The sequence below is a fragment of the Natator depressus genome, chromosome 1 (assembly GCF_965152275.1).
Source record: "Natator depressus isolate rNatDep1 chromosome 1, rNatDep2.hap1, whole genome shotgun sequence".
NCBI classification, from domain to species: Eukaryota; Metazoa; Chordata; order Testudines; family Cheloniidae; genus Natator; species Natator depressus.
In genome coordinates this window covers 341,227,770-341,249,719 of record NC_134234.1, presented here as the reverse complement: position 1 = coordinate 341,249,719, position 21,950 = coordinate 341,227,770, and the positions used below count along the sequence as shown (strand labels likewise).

At 48.6% G+C, this 21,950-nt stretch overlaps 1 protein-coding gene across 1 annotated transcript in view; it reads right to left on the bottom strand.

Annotated features, from left to right (window-relative positions):
* The window catches only part of LOC141980933 (uncharacterized), a 232,495-nt gene that overhangs the window by 120,937 nt on the left and 89,608 nt on the right, over positions 1-21,950 (bottom strand). The window contains exons 42-58 of the mRNA XM_074942711.1: positions 21,359-21,394; positions 20,772-20,816; positions 19,724-19,759; positions 18,496-18,531; positions 17,136-17,168; positions 14,266-14,337; positions 13,194-13,253; positions 11,934-11,969; positions 9,936-10,016; positions 6,940-6,984; positions 6,492-6,563; positions 6,012-6,047; positions 5,859-5,894; positions 3,923-3,964; positions 1,998-2,051; positions 1,138-1,176; positions 843-881 (exon numbers count right to left, since the gene is read on the bottom strand). Of these exons, the coding sequence (XP_074798812.1) occupies positions 843-881; positions 1,138-1,176; positions 1,998-2,051; positions 3,923-3,964; positions 5,859-5,894; positions 6,012-6,047; positions 6,492-6,563; positions 6,940-6,984; positions 9,936-10,016; positions 11,934-11,969; positions 13,194-13,253; positions 14,266-14,337; positions 17,136-17,168; positions 18,496-18,531; positions 19,724-19,759; positions 20,772-20,816; positions 21,359-21,394 (798 nt within the window). The remainder of the gene's footprint in view (positions 1-842; positions 882-1,137; positions 1,177-1,997; positions 2,052-3,922; positions 3,965-5,858; positions 5,895-6,011; positions 6,048-6,491; positions 6,564-6,939; positions 6,985-9,935; positions 10,017-11,933; positions 11,970-13,193; positions 13,254-14,265; positions 14,338-17,135; positions 17,169-18,495; positions 18,532-19,723; positions 19,760-20,771; positions 20,817-21,358; positions 21,395-21,950) is intronic.

Sequence of the window (21,950 nt, the reverse complement as noted above, 5' to 3'; positions counted from 1 at the left end):
TACCTCCTGAATGTTTGCAAAGAGCTATATCAGTGCAGAGAATTAAGACCAGCCATTAGCAGAGGTGGGGAAAGAATTGAGGAGCACTTGGACCCTGGCCTTTTGCTTAACCCACTAGGCCATGACGGGTTTGCCCTGGCGTACACCTACTCCATTCCTCCTGCTCTTTAAAGAGCCTCCAGTGTGATTCTCTTGACAGAAAATGGCTGCTAAACTCACGTGTGTTCCAGATCCATCCCCTTACACACACACACACACACACACACACACACACACACACACACACACACACGTCAGCAATTAGACTCTGTCTCCAATCATCTTGACTCTACGATTTCCAAGCACTGCCTGGAGCATGGCACCTAGAGTTTTTTCCCCTTTAGGGTCTCAACTGCGGCAATATGAAGCATCAATAAAGTACCTGACAGTGTGGTGTGCTCTAAAGCTTTTTTAGCTGCAGTTTCTCTTTGGAAAGACCTGCATGACTCACTCCTAGTCCAGCGACGTGGCAGCAAGGTGAACATCCCAAACTCATGGCAATACACACCTCACAGCACAGTGCCAATGTGTATGCTCTGTCCACGGGTGGGCGTGAATCTATTTTTGTGCCAATCAGTGGCACATTTCTATGTACAAATAATTCATTTTTCCATTTTGAGCAAACAGTTCTCCCGCAGAGAGGGGCATGGTTCCCTTGATGATGATGATCTGTATTACAGAAGCGTCATGGGCAAGCCCCCCCACGACCCCCCCACTGTGTTAGCACAGTACAAACACACACAAAACACAGTTCCTCCCCCAAAGAATTCACAATCTAGAATTATGACATTAGAAGATGTTACCTTTTCCCCTTTTGTCCCCTTTTCTGACATGTTATCCAGCTTGGCAAGGGGGAGAAAAAGGCACGAAATCAGTACTGAATGTTTCAGGAACGGATGCACCAGAATGTAACAGCCATGGTTAAGAAGTAGAACCTGAAACTTACTAGATTAGTTGACGAGCTTCAACAAGGATAAATATGGTACACAATGTGATAGTCTCTATTTATTTATTAGTATTCTAAAACCATGGTTTATAAAAAGATCATTTAAGTAATGTTGATTATATGTAGAAAACAAGGCTAGGAAAGTAACATACCAGAGTCCCACCTGCAGGCCCTGGGAGACCATCCAGTCCCTTAAAATACAAAATAAAGGTAGGTTTGACCTCATAGTTCCCATGTTCCAAAGGGACATTATCTCCACAACAAAAAATATGACAGTAAGGATTAATTTCTGAATGCTGCCATTGCCCCTATTCCCGAGGACCAAAGCGTAGGCCCCCCCACCCACATTGCTGGTCCCAAGCTGGTTATAATTCAGGCTATGAAAGAGTTCCCACTAAATGGCCTGGTGCTGACAGAATCTAGGCACAGTGGGCTGCCCCTTCCCAGCTGATCACAGCTGTCCAGCAGAAATGGGTGTGTATATGAAGAGTTTTGCGCAGCTTGGAGTCAGCTGGACACCGAGGAAATGGCTCTCTAGGGTTAGCCAAAATTGGGTTAGATCCAGTTCTATTAAATTTCCAGCGGAGTGGCCCAGTATTTATATTTGGGGGTCCTCAGGTTGGATGATGATGATTCTTTATGAATTGTATTGTGGTAGCAGATGAATGTGTATGTTAAATGCTAAAAGCAGCAGATCCCATGGTCAGGTGGCAAAGTAAAGATCCACCATACAAGTCCGTGCCTCTGCAAAGGCCTAGGCAGTCGGTAACTTTACGCATGCAAATAGCTCCTTTGGTCTCTATCTGACTCCTCATCTGCATGAAGTTATGCCAGTGCAGAAATCTTAGCATGATCCAGGCCCGGGTCTGGCCAGGACTTTAATGGCTGAGCTCAAAAGCTCTCTCTGTTTAAACCCTAAGCTTTTGGGGCAAAGCACATGAGAGATCTGACCCAATTGTCCATCCACCTGCAAGCCCAACAAAAACACTCACCCCCAGACTCCCACACTTACCCTGGGACCTGGAGGGCCTCTCTCTCCTTTCAGGCCTGTATCCCCTGGATCTCCCTGTAACCCAGCAGGAATGGGTTAGCGCTCTCTCTTTGGCGCTGCAACATGACTGATAAAGCAATGCAGGTATCTGGGGAGAGCTTTGGTTTAATGCTTTGTCGTTAGCCGTGGGAATGGAACAAACTCTCAGGACTATTGCTTAAGACTCTTGTTCTCCCGGGGTCCCTCCAGAACCACCCTTTCCTTGCCCGCAAGGAAACAACCACTACCACAAATGCACAGCAAATGTTAGCATGCAACTGATGCTGTGGCAGGCCCACCCCCTTGATGGGCAAGTTGCCTCTCCCTGTCCCCTGCTGCACAGAGGGTGAAGATGCCAGAAAATGAGGACGATTCACAATTTTTGCTAAACCCTGTGATTTCAATTCATATTTTATCCCCACTCAGTTGGGAGACGTTCCTTGGCAAAATGGCTGCTCTGGTTAACACCTGAACCAAACTCTCCTCCCGCATAGGTCAGATCGGATGCTGCATGTAGTGATGTGGGTGGTGCATGAAAGAGGCTGGATTCTTTGCTGTTTGTTTCTCTGAGCGGAGGAATGGTACAGAAAAATGGCATGAAGCAAAGAACACATGGTGTTCCATGTCTCTCAGCCACTACATTGGCATCTTCTGAAGGGTGCTTCTCCCTGAACTCTGCGCTCCCCTGCTCTTAGGTACTGTATTCAATTTCCATTTTTTTTTTTAACCCAAACACCCCATATGGGTGGAATCCCTCTCTGCTGATCTTTATTACAGGCCTTCCATGCATCTTGCAGCCATCCTACTGTGATCAATTGTCTGACTGCACTGCACTAATCCTTGAAAGGTGCTACTCAAAACACACCTGGATATGGCTCTCTTACCCTAGACAAAGATGCAAAGCAGTGAATTGTTTGCCAGAGCTGGCATAAAACAAACAAGTGATTTTTCTCCCCCTTTAATGAGAAGCCAGTTGCCTTAGCCCCAATTCAGCAAAGTACTCAAGCATGTGCTTAACTTTAAGCATGTAAATGATCCTATCCCCATTTGGCAAAGCACTTAGGACAATGGGAGTTAGGCACCTAAATACCCTTAAAAATCTGGCCCTTAAGCACATGCTTAATTCCAAGTACCTGCCTGAGTCCCATTGACTTCAATGAATGTTTTGCTGAATCGGGGCTTGAGTGTTTATTTCTGTCTGCCCTGCAGAACCCACACAGCTCTGGAAAGAGGGTTGGAGTCCATTCTGCCTCTTGCGGCCTCAACAACATGATCAGCACCTTTGTTACTGGCAAAGTGAACAGGAGAACTCAGTTTGCTTTTCCAAGTTCAGCGTTTCAGATCCCAAGTTGAATTTTGTGGATTTTGACTTGCAAAAGTCAACCTGAGTGGAGAAGACTTGATCTGGAAGTCAGGAAGTCACAGAATAAGTCAAGACTGCAATCTCAGCACCTGTGATTGCTCAGGTCCCAGAGGAGCGAAGGTGCAGCAGTGCGGGCTAGTCCTGCGAATGATTACCCAGGCTTCCAGGTGGGCTTGTACGGCTCAAACTGACATGCATGCTGAGGCAGCTTCCCTCCTCCAGTAGCTGAGCTAGCTACATTACAGCTACCTTGGGTATGTCTACTCGAGCTGGGTGTGATTGCAGGGTAGCTATGCCCTTTGTTACACAGCAGTGTAGGGTTATGTGCCCCTCACATCTGGAAAAGTTTGAGGTCAATTCTATCATCTCTATTTCATAGAATTTCTTAATTTTTAACTTAAACCTTTGCAACTGTTTACAGCTTATTTAAAACTTTTTAAAATTTTTTATTGTTGTTGGAGGGTAAAACACTCCCATGCAAAACAGTCTTAGGGGACAGTCATTTCAACGCGCCATTGCTTCTCCGGCAAGGGAGACACTTTACCTTATTGCCTTTGTTGGTGATGCTGTTATCCAGAGATGATACCTACACCAGATGGAGGAAAGACAGGTCACAAAGTGTTGTTGGTCCCAATTAGGAACAAATCTCCAATGAGCATCATCATCTCTGCCTACCTTCCTTGTGGTTCTGATATACCCCCTTGGCGCACGGATCAATTAACTCACTTTCTTTCCTCCTCTAAAAATTAGCCCTTAATCTGAGCTGCAATATTTGGATCCAAACCTTCTGGGTCTTTGGATCGGGGGCTAGAGAGCATCTTCATACAATGAGCTGTAGAGATATGAGGCAGCTGTGAAGTTTGGGTCTGCAGCTGCACTTCCACAAAGCTTGAAGTGTTTAGTCTGACCCATTACAGAGACTGGGGCCTACAGCAAATCCAATATCCAAACTTCCCCAGAGCTCAGGGATGTTCAGATTTAGGATTTTGTTTGGGCCCCTCTTTGCTGTTGACTCAACTTTTGCCCTTGTTTAGATATAGTTTAGTTGTTTGCACTGAATAAATAGTCACATGACTGCACAGTTTAGAACGAGCTCCTTCCCCTCTGAATCGGAAGACGATATACTTGGATCACTGGGTGCGGTGGTCATTGTGCTAGCACAGGGCAGACCAGGGCGAGAGAGCCACAGGAGTCGAGCCTCTTGCCCTTCCAACAGGAGCTGGGAATTGCAAGCCTACTAGGCAGCGTAGACCGTACTGTGCTCCCCACCACCATCCCCATTACAATTTCGGAGGAGAGTACTTCACTAAGGCCTGGTCTACACTCGGGGGGGAATCGATCTAAGTTACACAACTTCAGCAATGTGAATAACTTAGATTTATTCACCACGGTGTCTTCACTGCAGTGAGTCAACGGCTGACGCTCCCCCGTCGACTCCATCTGCGCCTCTCGCTCCGGCAGAGTACTGGAGTCAACGGGAGAGCGCTCGGGGGTTGATTTATCGCGTCTAGATAGATGCAAGAAATCGACTCCCGCTGGATCGATCGCTACCTACCCCGGTATGTCTATGCTACTCCTAAGGGTATGTCTATACTACCCACCAGATCGGCGGGCAGCGATCGATCCAGCAGGGATCAATTTATCGCGTCTAGTCTAGATGCGATAAATTGACCCCCCCCCCCCCGAGCGCTCTCCCGTCAACTCCGGTACTCTACCAGGGCGAGAGGCGCAGGTGGAGTCTACGGGGGAGCATCAGCTGTCAACTCACCACAGTGAAGACACCGCGGTGAGTAGGTCTAAGTACGTCGACTTCAACTACCTTATTCACGTCGCTGAAGTTGTGTAACTTAGCTCGATCCTCCCCTCCTCCGCCCCCAGTGTAGACCAGGCCTAAGAGGGGCATGAGCAGTAAGCGAATGGGAGAACAGCAAGGATGATAAGGCTGGGGCAACCAAAGGCCTTGTGAGATAGCCAAGAGCCTCCATGGCATATCCCCACAGGTGCTGATTTAGTTAAGCACCTGATTAACTTTAAGTACATGCTTAAACCATTGAAGTCAAGCATGTGTTTAAATCTCATTGACTTCAGTGGAACTAAAGCATGTACTTAAAGTTAGCCATGTGCTTTCTGGAATAGGTATGGCATTAAGCATGTACTCATATGTTTTCCTGAATCAGGTCTGGAAGGACTGTTGTTATACGCACACATGCACGCACACGTGCTGAATGAATTGCTGTGATGTATTCACTGCAACAGCGGGACTGTGGTCTCCACTACGGCGACTCTGGCCTCTCGTGGCAGGCACTAGGTACAGGCCACTACCCATGAGTAACCTCAGTGCCGTTGCAGACTCACAGCACAGCTGCCTGCCAAGGAATAGGAGCCCCCCCCCCACCCGTTGCCAGGACAACGTACCCCCTCTGCCCCAGTTCCCCTTCCCTCCCACCAATGAGCACCTCCGGAAAAGGAGTATTACTCACAATGCTTCCAGGTGACCCAGGCAGCCCAGGGTTCCCCTGCAGAGACACAACACCCCCCATCCCCCAAAAAGGCAAGTGGTGAAAGTCAGCATGTCAGACCCCGAGATGGACCCTCTCTCATGCAAGGTTAAAAAGGAGAATGTGCAAACCTACAGCTTCACCCTTGTCTCCCTTCTCTCCGGCGACTCCCTGGGAGGAGGAGAGAGAGGCAACGTGAGAACTGGCCTTGGGTGGGACAAAGTCAAAGCAGCTTCCCCCCCCCCCCCCCGCCTCAGGCCAGCTCAATGCAAACTAAGCCTCAGCATCGAACAGGCTGAAAACGCAAGTGACTCTTCCTCAGAGGTGGGCAGAGGAGATTTCACACACTCGAGCGGTGTGCACACCAGGGGTGCCCATGGCAGAATCCTGCCTTATGTCTTGTGTGTCCACCCAGTCAGACCAGTTATTCAAACTGGTTCCATCCCTTCCTGCTGGGGAGCAGCCCTTCAATGCCGGGCCTGCCATGCTACATCACACAGAGGGAGGGAGCTTGCAGCCTTTGAAGCAGCAGAGTTACGGGCCTCTCTTTTGCCAGCTACAGTATTGTCTCCCAAGCTCCCGCTCCTTCCACCACGCCTTCGATGACTGACTTACATCCTGTCCTGGTTTCCCCATCTCGCCTTTGATCCCCTGTTCTCCACGATGTCCCGGAAGCCCGAAAGGTCCCTGCAAAATGATTCAAAGAAACAATCATGAGTGAAACAAGAGACTGATCTTCGCACACACAGCCCAATGGGCGTTCCAGAACCTGACCAGCAGCACAGGAAGTGCAGAAAACTTCACCCTAGGCACCCACCTGAACTCTCTGTGGTTTTCATTTGGGAGGGGACTCTTTGTGCATGTGAATTCCAATGCTGCTGACATGTGCTGGATTGAAAGCCCTAGGAGAAAGCCCTGGGCTGGGAACCACCAAACTCATTGCACTGATCTCTTTTCCCCTCACTAATTCCCTTCTATAACTGCTTGGACATGGAAACAGTGCCTGAAGGATGCCACTGAAGCACTGTAAGATCCCATTCTGCACCCTGGAATGAATCATTACCCAGATTCCTCTCTCTCCTGGCTCTCCTGGGGCGCCTGCTTCTCCCTAAAGGAAAGAAGGACAATTTTTTTTAAAGCCTGCTTAGCAGCCTCAGGTAAATGGGTGTGTCAGGCTTCCCCAGCACTTGGGACATTCACTGTGCAGCACTTATGCCTGCAGAAGCTAGTTCAAATGGAGAGAGAGTCAAGCCCACTTGTGTGGCCAGTGGCTTTGAATGAGGCCAGTCTCTTTCCCCAGCAGCCACCAGACGAGCCTGCAGTGATAAAGATGGGGTGGGTTGTCAGAGGTGCAGTAAATGGGGGTGAGATTTCAGAGGGTGCCTGGAGCTGGAGTAAATAGGGTCTGATGTTGCAGGGAGATGTCAGAGTTGCAATAATGCTAGTAGAGGTGGGGGGAGGTTGACAATTCTCCACCAGTCCCCAATGGGATTTTGGGAAAGTCTCCTGCTTTCCACCTCCACAGCCTTAACAAGCGGGTGACCGCCCCCAGGGTCAGTCCCACCCCACAGAACTTGAAGAACCTTCCCAGAAGGAAAAAGGTTCTGAAGTCCCGTTTGACAGGTCGGTTGCAGTCTCTAACTCTGGCAGGTGAAATCGAACCCAGAAGGAAAACCTACCCAGAGTTGGAGACCGTTTGGGGGACTTTCAATAACTTGGGTTGGTTGAGCCAGGCTGAAGCAAATGCAAACCTGACCTCCACACCTCTCATCTGAATCGAAGCCCCCAAAATGGGAAAAGAAGAGGGTCCTTTCGGACGACGTGGGAGTCACATCGGAACAGCCTCACATTAATATTTATCAGGAGGTTCCACATTCTACTACAGACTACAGCAGAGAGAGCTCAATCATCTCCATGGCTATGGGAAAGCACAGAATTCCCATTATGCTACCTTGGTCCCCAGGTTCCCTTTCTGCCCTGGTTGTTCCTAGAACATAACACGAAGTGTCAGGTTAAAGTTCAGTTTGTGACCAGTTTTGTTATTCTGAATTTCCCAATTGAATTGGCTCTGATCTTACTGTTGCCAGTGTAAACCAGGAGTAACTCCTCTGAAGTCAGTGACATTACTCTAGTGTAACCGGAAATGAGGATCAGGGCTCTTCCCTTTAATCCTTTCCTTCATGGATCAGTACATACAAGGGACACTTGGGCTCTATTCTGCCACAGGACATTGTGATAGTAACTCCAATGATGGAAAGACTCTTGGATGTGCAAACTCGTTGAACTAAAGGAGCGTGGCCATTGACTGTCATTAGTAAAGAGTCTTATCCGAGGCCTGTAATGAAACTCTCTTGGGTGGCTGCCTGTGTTCCCTCTAAGCTGTGCGGTTGGGCGGCCGCCCAGGGGAGATTCAAGTGCCATGCACTTGATTAGCAGAGCCGCACACATCCGGCAGCATGCGTTCAGGTGCCCCTCCCCTCGCTGCTTTGCAGCCATGTTGCTACTGCAGCTGCTCCCGGCGACCCTCCTGCTGGCTGTGCAAAGCGGGGGGGCGAGAGGGGGTGCTGATGTCAGGGTGTCCCCTGTACCCCAGCTCCACAGAGCAGGGAAGAGGGGCCAGCCTGGCTCAGAACTCGAGAGCAGAAGAGAGCTGCTGCAGTCTGAGATCTGAACCAGCCTTCCGGGTGACTGAGTGCCTTTCTTAAAGAGACAACCATGGTCTCTGAGACTTCCCCAGCAGCCAGCTCACACAATCTCTGTCTGTCTCTCTCTCTCTCTCACTCTCACACTCTCACACACACACACACACTCTCTCTCTCCCGCTCCCCACTGCCCATGTACCCCATCTCTGCAGAGCGGGGGAGGGGAGACAGGGCTCAGGAGAGCTTTCAGTGAGTGCCTTAAAGAGACAGTGCACAGCGTCTCTCAGAAACTTCCCCAGCAGCCAGCACACATGCTGTCTCCGTGACACACACACACACACACAGAGTCTCTGTGACACACACACAGTCTCTGTCTCTCTCTCACACACACACATACACACACACACAGTCTCTGTATCTTTCACACTCACCTCCCAACACATTATTATATTATTGTTGTTGTTACTTCTTGGTACTTCCTGCAATGCACATATATTCTCTGTAATTTTATTCTTTCAAAGTGCTGTTATTTTAGTTTTTTGACAGGTCTGTGCATTTAATAATTTTTATTTCTCTTACACTTAAGTTTAATTCTTTGAGTCGTGAGTTCTAAAATGCCTAACCTGGCTGGAGTAATTATCCCTATGGTGACTTTTTAAAAATGTATATTATATCTAGGTTTTTTGTTTCTACTGGTGGCGCACATCCACATCCTCGATGCACATTACAAAATTTATTCCGCACATGGATGGAAAAAATTAGAGGGAACGTTGGCCTGGCTGCCTGTCCCAATTCTAACAGAGCAGTCTCACGTCCTGCAAAATATACTAGCATGCCCTAAAATGTCCTTGAGAGCTGGTGCATCATCATCACACCAAGATGTCATGGTGCAGTGTAAAGTTGTCACGAGTTGATGATATGTTGTCATGATGTGATGATGCGATGTCAAGATGTTGCAACACAAAGGCCATGGTGCAACACATTTGTCCCACTTTAGCTGAAGTTAAAGAGCCAGTGCACTCTGACCAGCAGAGCTCTGCCCAGATATGTACCCTACAATGCCCAGGACACAGCCACATTGCTGAAGGGTGCATCTTCTCACCAGCTGGGACAGAGCAGAGCTGTATTTTGCTTGAGTTGCTTATTAGTCCAGGATTGTACCTGAATTTCACGTAGCGTAACGGGTCACAGACTGAGCCATTTCACCTAATTATTAAAGGTTCCTGTTTCCCATGCCCAAAACAAAACTGACACCCACCAGTTCCTTCCACATAAACCACTCCCCCCTCGTCAAATGGTGGCAAGGAGCCATTTTTAATTTGGAAGCTTCTTTTTCCTTTTGTGTTTAAGAAAATGGTGCAGTTCAGCAAATTGTACCGACATGACCGGTCTTACTGGGCCATTAGTTTCTACTTACATCTTTACCTCTTAGTCCGGTCTCTCCTGGTTTCCCAGGTATTCCTGGTTCACCTTTCTGTCCCCTTGGACCCATTTCCCCCTGGAAATAAACAGTGAACACAACTGTTGTTTTCTTCTACTGCATTTTGTACCGCTGGTGGTCTAGGCTGCTGGGTGATGTGGGTGTCTCTTTCTCTCTGCATGGCAGCTGTGTTTAGGGATGCGAAACAGCTCACGCTGTTTGGCATCTAAACATCTCACCTGCGTAGGGTTTGTAAAAGAGGCATTCTATATTCATTCGTATCATTGCCCCCCGTGTCCCCTTTGTAGGCCATGCTGGAGCCCTATGCAAAAGTAACAGTATGAAGCAAAGGCTGTGATCCGGAGTAGGCCGGGCTTCAGCACAATAGCAATGCACCAGGTGTCAGCTAACGACGTTAGCACATTCCTGTCTGGAAAGGACTGTACAAAACCACACAGATCTCTCAAGTAACTATGTAAACACATTCTTAAGGGATAGTACAAGAACACATCGACCCCTCATAAGATAAGGAGGGAATGACAGGATAATGGATGAGGATATTTTGTTCTAACTAGCAGGTACAAGGATAAAGGTGCTAGCTAACAACATCTGGAGAGTAATACATAACTTGTTTGTATCACTGTATAAAAAGAAAAGGAGTACTTGTGGCACCTTAGAGACTAACCAATTTATTAGAGCATAAGCTTTCGTGAGCTACAGCTCCGATGCATCCGATGAAGTGAGCTGTAGCTCACGAAAGCTTATGCTCAAATAAATTGGTTAGTCTCTAAGGTGCCACAAGTACTCCTTTTCTTTTTGCGAATACAGACTAACACGGCTGCTACTCTGAAACCTGTATAAAAAGAGAAGTCCTAAAAGGAGCATCTTTGTGCTAGCCAAGGTGATAGGACCCTGGTGTCCTGATTGAGCCGGTCCCATTGTCAAGGGCATACATGTTTGAATGTACCTGTAACCACGGAGCCAGGGTGCTAGTACCATGCTGGCCCAGCGCCTTCACCACCGAACCGAGCCTGTGGCCGTTCTTTATGAGTAACATCGAGTAACATTGCTGAATCAGTACGCTGCATTCCCAGCCAGTGCAGCTAACATCGGAGCTCCAAGACTGAGCAGCCGTAACAACTCTCCACAGCACTCACAACATCCTTCCTCACCCAAACACCCTTCTCCTCTCCCCCCCACTTCTCCACCACATTGAGTTAAAACCTCTTGGCCTCACCTTTGCACTTCCATTCTGGCCTACATCTCCCAATCACGTAGGTGCACCCTTCCCCTAGCCCCCAAGTGCACCCATCCCAAAGCAGCCCACACTATGTGCTATGTTTGGTGAAGGACCAGTCTCCCAAAACAAAATTCCCCTTCAACAAAGTCTAGGGAACACCGTGAGAGAAATATCATCGTTAAGCAGATCTTCTGCCCGAGGACCCAGACTGACAGAGGCACTTTGGTGGGGGAGGCCAGCTGCCTGAGTATCTTTGTGAATCTGCATCTAGGCTGTTTTCCATGCCCTTGTCCACCAGTCTGGCACTTGGCAAAGAGACACTGAGAGGTATTTTTGAAGCTACCTTTAGAAGATATTTCAACCTGTCCCTCTTTGTCTCCAGAAGGGGTGGAAAGTGGGTTACACTGGGATCGTGGTCTCTCTAGGTTTCTGCACACCCGGAAATGGCCTGGACACCTTCCTACTGGGGAGTTAGGGTTAAGCAAGGGGAGAGTACAAAGAGGCAGTTTTAGCCTGTCGTCTTGCAGTGTGCAAGGCCCCAGCTCTGCTGAATGGAGATTCCCGCAGAGCCACAAGTTGCTTTGAAGCCTCTTTAATCATTACAGCTTCCCCGCCCCATGAACGTCCACTCTAATCCCACTTCAGCGGCATCGCTTTTTCTGTTGCGAAACCCAACTGACCGAAGTCCATTTGGGCGATACAAGCAACAGCTGTGATTTTGCGTTGCACACTCTCTGCGGTCTGTGCTCACTCACCTTTGGGCCAGGTTTGCCGGATAAACCTACATTCCCCTGCGGAGAAATGAGACTGTAAGTCAGTTGGCAAGAACAATACCCGAAGACGTCACTGAGTTCTGATCTCATAACCCTAGCAAAACACTATCAGCAGCAGATACAACTCACACAAGTAATTCCCAAGACACCCTGGGCATGCAGGCACGGTGGCCCACTTTTTTAGACCTGGCTAGTGATTTTGGGTACCCACCCCGAGACACATTAAAGGGTGTGTTGGAAAGCGCTAAGCACCCGCTCTCTGAAATTAAGGCCCCCGGAAAGTGTCGCAATTTGAGCTCTCTGAAATGACAGTCACAATTCAAAACCTTGGCCTAAGTGTTCCCAAGTCTGCCAGTTGGTGGCCAGGCTCTAAAATGGCTGCTCTGCAGCTTGAGACACAATGTGTGTGTATGTCTTTGAACTGCAGCAGCCAACACCAAGTAGGACACTTAGGCTCTCTAAACAGCAGTTCTGCCTGGTGAGCCAAAGTGGCATCTTCCCTTGGCTGAACTGTTAGAAGCTGTTCTAAGCTGCCTTTTGCACCTCTTCAGGGCGCCACTCTGGGCAGCTACCTGCTCTTTGCTTGCGCTCTGTTAGCAGCTGGACTAATATGCTGTCATGTGGAGAGGGGGGAGAAAGCACGTTTTTTAATAGCAAGGGCTTTGATTGTCCACGTTGCTGTGTTTCATAATAGCCAGAGTCCTAGAGTTTAAGGCCAGAAGGGACCTGACCAGACCGTGTCGTCTGACCTCCTGTATATGACAGGCCACCACTCAGCCATCCCCACACCCAGCCCAACAGTGCCACAGCCCTCAGGACACTAAACAGGCAGAGAACAGGAGGGACTGGGGTGCAGCATGCCCGAGGTACCTGCAATGGCAGGGACCTGATCAAATAATATTCAGGTGGTGCCCCAAGGGACCCTGGATCTGCACTACAGGGGGAGTTCACCCAGGCTACAACCCCATCACCTTTGCTCTGCAGTCCCACACCCTGGGGTGAGCTGCTCTGCGGGCTCTGTAGACCGTTTAAGGTACATCTGTTTTGTATCAGAAGCTACTGGATTAATTTGCTAATGACAGGCCATACGGGGTGAGGCCAGATTTCGCTCTCAGTCCCCGCTGACGTCACATTGATTTCAGTGCAGCTGCCCAGAGGTAATGGAGCAGAATCGAGCTCAGCATCTCTTGTTTTCTGTCCTTTCCCCTCTCCGTTCCCATTCATCACATGGCCCCCACTCACCCTTTCGCCCATGTCCCCCTTCAATCCTGATTGCCCTGGAATGCCAAAACCTGGACTTCCCTGGGGGGAGATCAATGAACACAAATTCATCAAATTCACCGTGCTGCTTGCAATAAAATGTAGTGATTATTTTGCCCTCCTCCCTTTTCCTGCATCCCTAGGAAGACTGAGATGAGACTCTCTCCCCCACTGGGCATCAGCAGCATTCAGCAACATGCAGGAATCCAGACCGGGTCTCGGCAGCCAGCATGGAGGTTTTCAGGAGGAGGCAGTTCTCATGGAAAGGCCCTTAGCTCTTTTGGGCTAGTATCCACATTGAACAAGTCACATCTGGGGGCAAACGCTGCTGCTAGAATTCTGATCAGTGAACGGAGCGAGTGCCTCACTCTTGTTTCACCATCGTCACGCCAGCTGCCCGTCCGACTCTGCATTAGCATCACCCTTCTGCTCTCAACCTACTACAGCCCTTGAGAATTCCCCTCCCTGAGCACCAGCTGGAGGTTGCCTGCCCCTGCTCCTGGTGTCACCCTGCTTCAGTAACAAGTCATGCAGCGTGGCCATTGCTTCAGCCATTTCTCTTCCCGCCCTCTTGAGCCCATCCACACGGGGTTCAGAGATACTGACCTACTTCCAGTTCATACTGTAATTACCAGGGGCTGACTGCACACAGTGTGCTTTGTGCTGCACAAGACACAAAGGGAGACATTGTCCTACCCTCAGACAGCTTCCAACTCAACAGACAAGCCTCTGCGTTTAGGGCCAGAGGGAAAGGAGGCATCTCCCACCTGGTGCATTTCCAGCGCAGAGAGGTAGGAAGCGAGAGGAGACATGTATTGCTGGGCCTCAGGGCCTCATTGTCACCCTCCTGCCTTACAACATATCTGTCTCAAAGCCTTTGGCCTCAGTGCGCCACTGCAAACATCGGGGGCTACCATGCATGGACCGTGCACACCAGTCTGGCTTAATGAGAAGCTCAATCCACATTGTGGCCTTCTTCGTGGAGACCCACAATGTACAACTTGAACCAACAAAGAAACGGAAAACTTTCCAGTGCCACAAGCACAGCCTTTACCTTCTCTCCTTTAACTCCTTGTTTTCCTTTGTTTCCCTGTGGTCCTGGGGGGCCGACGGGTCCAATATCGCCCTAAGTGTGAAGAAGTCACACAGTTAGTCACATGTCCTAGCCAGGGCTTGCCCTTCCTGTGTGGCTGCTGGAATCCAGTTTTCAATCCACTCTGAAGACTAATTTCTTTGAGAAATCTACCCATTTATCTTCGGATTTTATCCTGCTGCCCGTCACCGTAGTATCTGGGGGCCTACTATGTAAAATCAATATCTCTAGTTAAGTCCCTAGTTGATTTCATGGAGTCCTTAGCTGTGGAAAACTGTGTAACAGTGGAAGGAATTAACAGGGTTAGCCGGACTTTGCTCTCACTTACACCGGTTTAACTCCATTGGAGCAACTCCTAATTCACGCTGGTGTAAATGCAATGAGAATCTGGCCCGGGAGTTGTCTGCTAAGAAGCTTCAAAAGAGACTGGTATTTTACCAACAAAAATGATAAAAGGTCAGAAGAATAGGACGTATGAGGCAAGGAGAAGGCTAAGGACCCCGCAGACACCTCTGCCAGCGCGCCACAGAATGGAATGAAACGTTTTGAGACCCAGACAGCAACCAAGAGAGTATTGCTAAGACCCATAATGGGAGGTGTGTCTCATGAGAGGATCCATCTCTTATAGGCGTGCCCCATAGAATGGAAACGGTTGGAGAACAATGGGGATAAATGCACTGGGCACGCTCAAGCCTGAAGAAAAGCAAAGCAGAAGTTTGTCATGTTGTAAAGGGGCGGGGGGTGTTAGGAAGAATAGTTGAGGGAGATATGAGTACTAGCCAGGAGGGCTGCAGGAGGGAAAATGGAGCCTAAGTTCTGTAGTTCTAAGTCTGGCAATGAGCTGCTGAGGCAGTGGTCCACAGACTTTTCAGGGTTGCACCCCACCCAGGAGCCGGGACTGGGAGTGGGGCCACAGCTCTGGGGGGAGAGAGGAGGGAGGATGCTGACAGGCATAAGGGGGCTGAGACTGGGGCCACAGCTGGGGGCAGGTCTGGGGCCGGGGCCAGGAATGGAGCCACGGCCAGGGGCCGAGGCTGGGGCCGGAAGCAGAGCCCTGTCTGGGGGCACGTCTGGGACTGGGAGTGAAGCCCCACCCGGGATCCGGGGCTCTGGGGTGGGGGACGGAGGATGCTGACAGAGGTAAGGGGGCTGAGGCTGGGGCCGCAGCTGGGAACAGGTCTGGGGCCGAGAGCAGAGCCCCAGCCTGGGGCAGGGCTGGGGGCAGGGCCAGGAGCCGTGGCTGGGGGCAGGGCCAGAGCAGAGCTGGAGGCAGAACAGGGCTGGGTGCTGCTTCCGCCCTGCCCCCATGGGGGCTGGCTGGGGCCCCGCCATGCCCCCCAAACGAGGCAGGGCACACCCCACAGTTTGGGGACCACTGTGCTAAGGGAAGTTCCAGAGTTAGAACATTCCAGACCCAACACATCCATAAGGGTGCGGGCGGGGGCGGAGGGAAATTAAATCAATCCTGCCATCATGGCTAATGCAGCAGGTGGTCTCTTCCACCTCGAAGAAGTCCTTGGATTTTGGAAACTGAGTTTACTCTAGCAAGGTCAACACCTCTCCACTCTAATCAGAGTCCAGATTCTGTCTTGGGCACTGGATCTGTGCCTTACTAACCTCCTTAACCAGTACCCCAAGATCTAAGCCTTTTCCACAAGCTGACACTGGAAACAGAATGGCTGGAAGCAAATTTACATCTGCCATGTGGCTAGACCAGGGGTCGGCAACCTTTCAGAAGTGGTGTGCCGAGTCTTCATTTAGTCACTCTAATTTAAGGTTTCTCGTGCCAGTGATACATTTCAACGTTTTTAGAAGGTCTTGTTCTATAGGTCTTTAATATATAACTAAACTATTGTTGTATGTAAAGTAAATAAGGTTTTTAAAACGTTTAAGAAGCTTCATTTAAAATTAAATTAAAATGCAGAGCCCCCCGGACCAGTGGCCAGGACCCAGGCAGTGTGAGTGCCACTGACAATCAGCTCGCGTGCCGTCTTTGGCACGCGTACCATAGGTTGCCTACCCCTGGGCTAGATGTTACTTGAGGGTTTAAATTGGCTTGCATATAAACAAGAGAAAGATTAATGGGGCAGAATCATCGTTGTTGATCATGTGTCGTTACATCCACACCTTGAATACAGCTTCCATATGAGGAGAGACCAAAAGGACTGGGACTGTTTCACTTAGAAAAGAGACTACGGGGGGATATGCTAGAGGTCTATAAAATGATGAAGGGTGTGGGGAAAGTGAATAAGGAAGTGTTATTTACTCTGTCACACAACACACAACCAAGGGGTCACCTAATGAAATTAATCGGCAGTTGCTTTAAAACTAACATAAGGAAGTACTTCTTCACACAACACACAATCAACCTGTGGAACTCATTGCCAGGGGACGGTGTGAAGGCCAAAACTATAACTGGGTTAAAAAAAGAATTAGATAAGTTCATGGAGGATAGGTCCATCAATGGCTATTAGCCAAGATGGTCAGGTTCATAACACCATGCTCTGGTTGTCCCTTAGCCTCTGACTGCCAGAAGCTGGGACTAGACACTAGGGGATGGATCACTCAATAATTGCCCTGTTCTGTTCAGTCCCTCTGAAGCATCTGGCCTTGGACACTGTCAGAGAAAGGATACTGGCTAAATGGACCACTGGTCTGACCCAGTATGAGAGTTCTTATGTTCCAATCTCGGTTCACTTGAGCTTTGTCATTTCATGAGACCAGGTCTCCATATAGCCCAGGAATCTCAGTGAGTAACATGGTACTCAGCCCTAGTCTTCTTAGGCAAAGGTCTCATGCAAATTTAACATTGTGCTGCTTAGTTAACTTACTCTGGCACCCTTCTTGCCTGGAGGTCCAACAACCTAGGAGAAAAGGAAGCCACATAAGTGTCCTCTTTATTTAGAGGGATGGATTTCCTTGCCATAGATGGATATTAGAATCATAGAATATCAGGGTTGGAAGAGACCTCAGGAGGTCACCTGGTCCAACCCCCTGCTCAAAGCAGGACCAACCCCAACTAAATCATCCCAGCCAGGGCTTTGTCAAGCCGGGCCTTAAAAACCTTGAAGGATGGAGATTCCACCGTCTCCCTAGGGAACCCATTCCAGCGCTTCACCACGCTCCTAGTGAAATAGTGTTTCCTAATATCCAACCTAGACCTCCCCCACTGCAACTTGAGACCATTGCTCCTTGTTCTGTCATCTGCCACCATTGAGAACAGCCAAGCTCCATCCTCTTTGGAACCCCCCTTCAGGTAGCTGACGGCTGCTATCAAATCCCCCCTCACTCTTCTCTTCTGCAGACTAAATAAGCCCAGTTCTCTCTGCCATATTCAGATCATGTTACACTGGGGGTTTATGGAGGTGGAGGGGGGACAATGTGGGGGGGACACAACTCAAGTTTCAAAGCAAAATAAGCTCAGTCTACCTCCATTACCCCATTACCCTATAGGACCTTGTACCCTGTGTTTGAGTGGCAAAAGCCGACTCCTATACTGTATCCAACACCAGAAAGGACTATAGGCCTGGTCCAAAACCCATTGAAAGACTCCCATTTATTTCAATGGGCTTTGAATCAGGGCCTCTGTAAGCCCAAGCGTGGGATCCAGAGGTAATTCACCTTCAGGGCAGCGGGGCCAGTTAACTGGTCAAGATTTACCCAGAACAGCCCAAGGACTTTAATTACTCCAGGGCTGAGCCTCGATGGTTCCAGCAGGCCTCAGTATCTCTCAGAATAAATTTAAGTGCCCTCGTAGTGCCAAAATCAGCCCTGTGCTAACTCTCATAACAGGAGATCAGATTAAATGGACAGGATTAGACTACAAAACTCTGGGGCCAGGATTGTCTTTCTAGCACCAGTCTCAATGCGGCCCCAGTCTTGATCAGGGCCTTCCAGGAAATAGCATATTACAGAAGAAATAGCAGTAATCACTCATGTGGAACTGGCTTTCATAATTCCACCACCAAGGAGCCTGGTTTTCAGAAGTCAGTGCACCCCGTGAATCCAGTTGACTTTAACAGTGAGCGTGAACAGACGGTTCAGTAAGACTTCCCTAGTTCTTTGGCTGTTCACGCTGCCCGCTGGAAAGCTGTGTGCTAAGCAACACAAGCCATGTCTGTATTGTACACTGAGTGATGCAGTATCTATTGCGCAGGGGGGTTACCAGAACTACTGTCCACTCATAGTTACCCCCATGGCTGGAGCACCTGGAAAGCCCTGACTTCCCTGTAAGGAAAGATTAAATACATAAAGTTAATAGTTAGAAAATTAAAAGTTTTTATGCTTAAAAAAACCTAAAGCATCATTTCTTAACCCAGCCCCCAGCTCAGGCACAGAAGGACAGAAGTAAAACAACAGGATGATGCCTGAGGCCCTACCAAATTCACAGTCCATTTTGGTCAATTTCAGGATCATAGGATTTTTTAAATCGTAAATTTCATGATTTCATCTATTTAAATCTGAAATTTCATGGTGTTGTAACTGTAGGGGTCCTGACCCAAAAGGAGGTTGTGGGGAGGGGGGTGTCACAAGGTTATTTGTAGGGGGGCAGTGGTATTGCCACCCTTACTTCTGCGCTGCCTTCAGAGCTGGTCTGCCCTGTGAAATCTGTATAGTATAGGGTAAAAGCATACAAAAGACCAGATTTCATGGTCTGTGACGCGTTTTTCATGGCCGTGAATTTGGTAGGGCCCTAATGATGCTGTATGTCTTTCATTGGCCCAATGAGCAGACACTGTAATTATGAATGACTATGATGAATAAAAACGGTCACTGGCACAGGGAAAGAGAGTGAGAGATGTACACTATCGGCTGGGGGTTGGGCATTCACCTGGGATGTGGGAGACCAAGTTCAAGTCCCTGCTCCAGTTACTGTTTACACTAAGTGGAACAGGTTGAGAGAGCTCTGCAGCAGAATAGCCCATGGCCCGGTCGCCTGAGAGGTGGAAGACCCAAGTACAAGTTTCTTCCCCACAATAGGCAGAGGGGGGAATTGAACCAGAAGGGGGGAATTGAACAAGGGTTTCCTATATCCCAGGTGAGCACCCCTAACTACAGGACTAAAGGAGACCCCACCGCTACTCATTTTGTGAATCTAGTTCTTTTAAAATGCCAGACATTTTTGTTCGACTCAAAATGGATTTTTTTTCTATTTGCCGAAATTTTTTTTGCAGTTTTCCAATTCGGTTTGGCCCAAAATGAATTTTTTAACAAAAATGTTGGAGCTGCCAGCGAACTGAAAAAATCAGTTATTCCCCGGGCTCTTCTTGGAACACGCTGTACCAGAAGAGAGGAAACTTGTAAAGGCAGCTAAACACAGTCACTATTTTAAGGCTGTCTGATTGTCAGGAGTCCTGACTCCTGTTCTTTGCCCTGGCTCCTCGATCTAAATGACCCCCACTGCCCCCATATTACTTACTTGGTCTCCTTTCTGCCCCACCATTCCTGGAAGACCCTGTAAAACATCAAAGGAACATTTCCAACAGGTTAAAAATATTTCAGTCATTTAATTCCGGGGTCCCAAAGGGACCACATTGTACAGCAGGGACAACAGCAGTGTCAAGTCGTGTCTTCATGGGACATTTAGCCATTGGCTTCTCTGCCAAGACTGCTCCCAAAAAGGGGGCTAAACATGATGATGATTTTAATCCCATGAAAACTCGCCCATTAGGGAGTGGAATGAGATCACCAGATCCCGGCACACAGGCTACCCCTCAGCCATCAGATGGGAACATTTATCCTGAACCTGGGCCCTATTTGAATAGGGCGACCTAGAAGTGATGTGCTCTATGTCCCACTACCAGGCTTTTCAACACAAGCAGGCCCCACACCATGCAGTAGTCTTCTTTGGGGACCTCCAGCCAGATCCACCCGCATGTACAAATCTCACTAGAAATTCTGTTCTCATGAGATTTCCCACCCAATTTTTAACCATCAGAAGGTTGAATACAAGACCAGAAGGCACCCATACAAGCACCCACTCTACGGGCTTTTGGGGGCAAGGGAGAGATCTGCCAGTCAGTAGGAAACCTAAATCAAACTCTGAGACACCCAAATGTCACCACCTCCCTGCCATTCCAGGAGGCTAAAAGGGGATGGGGCTAGTCTTCAACCTGAATGCAGCCATTGCAGACTCACATTAATGAAGAGCCTGATTCTCATTAATACCAGGTTTCTTTCACAGTATTCTGGCAGGTAAAAGGCCCACTTTAATGCCCTTTTACCCAGAGTGGCATAAAGGGGCATTCATGTAAATGAGAGCCAGGCAGAGCATCTGTAGCAACAGGAGATGCCAAACAGAGACTACAATGTTTGCAAGAGCTGTGGCAAGTGGCTCCAAAGGCATTGCAACATTGGGAAGGAGCTGGCTCTGCGATGGTCTCATCAGGAAAGGGTTTGGGATGGTTCCATTTGTTACATGCAGGATCATTCTGACAGCAGCTTGTCAAGCAACTTGATTGGCTTACAGCAATTCCTTGAAGTCCCTTCGGCCCCATTTCTCCACGCTCCCCCTGCAAGTGACAGAAAATACATAGAGGTATTAGGTGCATAAGAGTTGCCAGAACAGACCAATGGGTCCATCTACTTCAGCATCCAATCTCTGACAGAGCCTCAAAACTGCAGAGGAAGTCACCTTCAGGGGAGATACCTTCCTGTCCCCAGCTGGTGATAAGCCAATATCCTGAAGCATGAGGATTGATAGCTTATTTTTATCCTAGCTGCAAATGCTAATAAAAATGCCCAATCTTATTTTGATCCTTGATTGAATAATTAAATGAAAATGCAGAAGGAATGTGACTTTGGGGTTTGTAAAACAACAAATATGCATGGGAAATATTCCTCAAAAGAAAACTGAATGCACATTCAACAGACTAAGACAACTCAGATATTGGGCTCAGTTCTGCTGCCAACCACACTGGTTTTAGACCAGTGTAACTCCACCAAATTTATCTTTGATCTATACCAGTGTAACCAAGAGCAAATCAGGCCTATTCTCTCTCCTCTCCTATGTCCAAGCATCATTTATTTCTATCAGTTTAAGGACCCCTCTCACCTTCTCCCCTTTGACACCTGCTTGGCCTTTTTTACCCTGAAAAATGAAAGATGCTTTTGTTAAGACAAAGATCCATTTGCAAAGAAATATCAACCAACGAACAAGCAAGCCCTGCACTCTGCAGGAGAAAGAGCTTTGGATATTCCTTCTCCAGGAGTTTGCAAAGCAAGAGAACAAATATATCTTTGTTTTAATATCAATAGACTTTGCATTCATATGTAAGCAGAGTCAGGATGGGCTCCACCCTGACATCTGTTGGTGAGGTGTGGCAAGTAGTGGAAAAGAACTTCAGGGGCTGATCTCAATTTGCATAGGCACACCCACCCCGCCTAGAATGAGGCCATAACTGCCCAAATGGTCACTTTGGCTGTTGTGGGATCCCCAGTGTCTTTGTTATTGGGGCGGGAAGAGTAAATTGTTATTACCCTGATTATGGGAACTGTGCTTGGAACTGTACTTGGCCTTTTGTTATGATGGAGGGACTCACCATCAACTGAGTAGCACTCGCTAGGCAAGGGACATGGGTTCCAAAACTCTGTGAAGGGAGAGAGACTTGAGACAGGTATTAGTACCTGGTGGTGTGGGCCCCTTT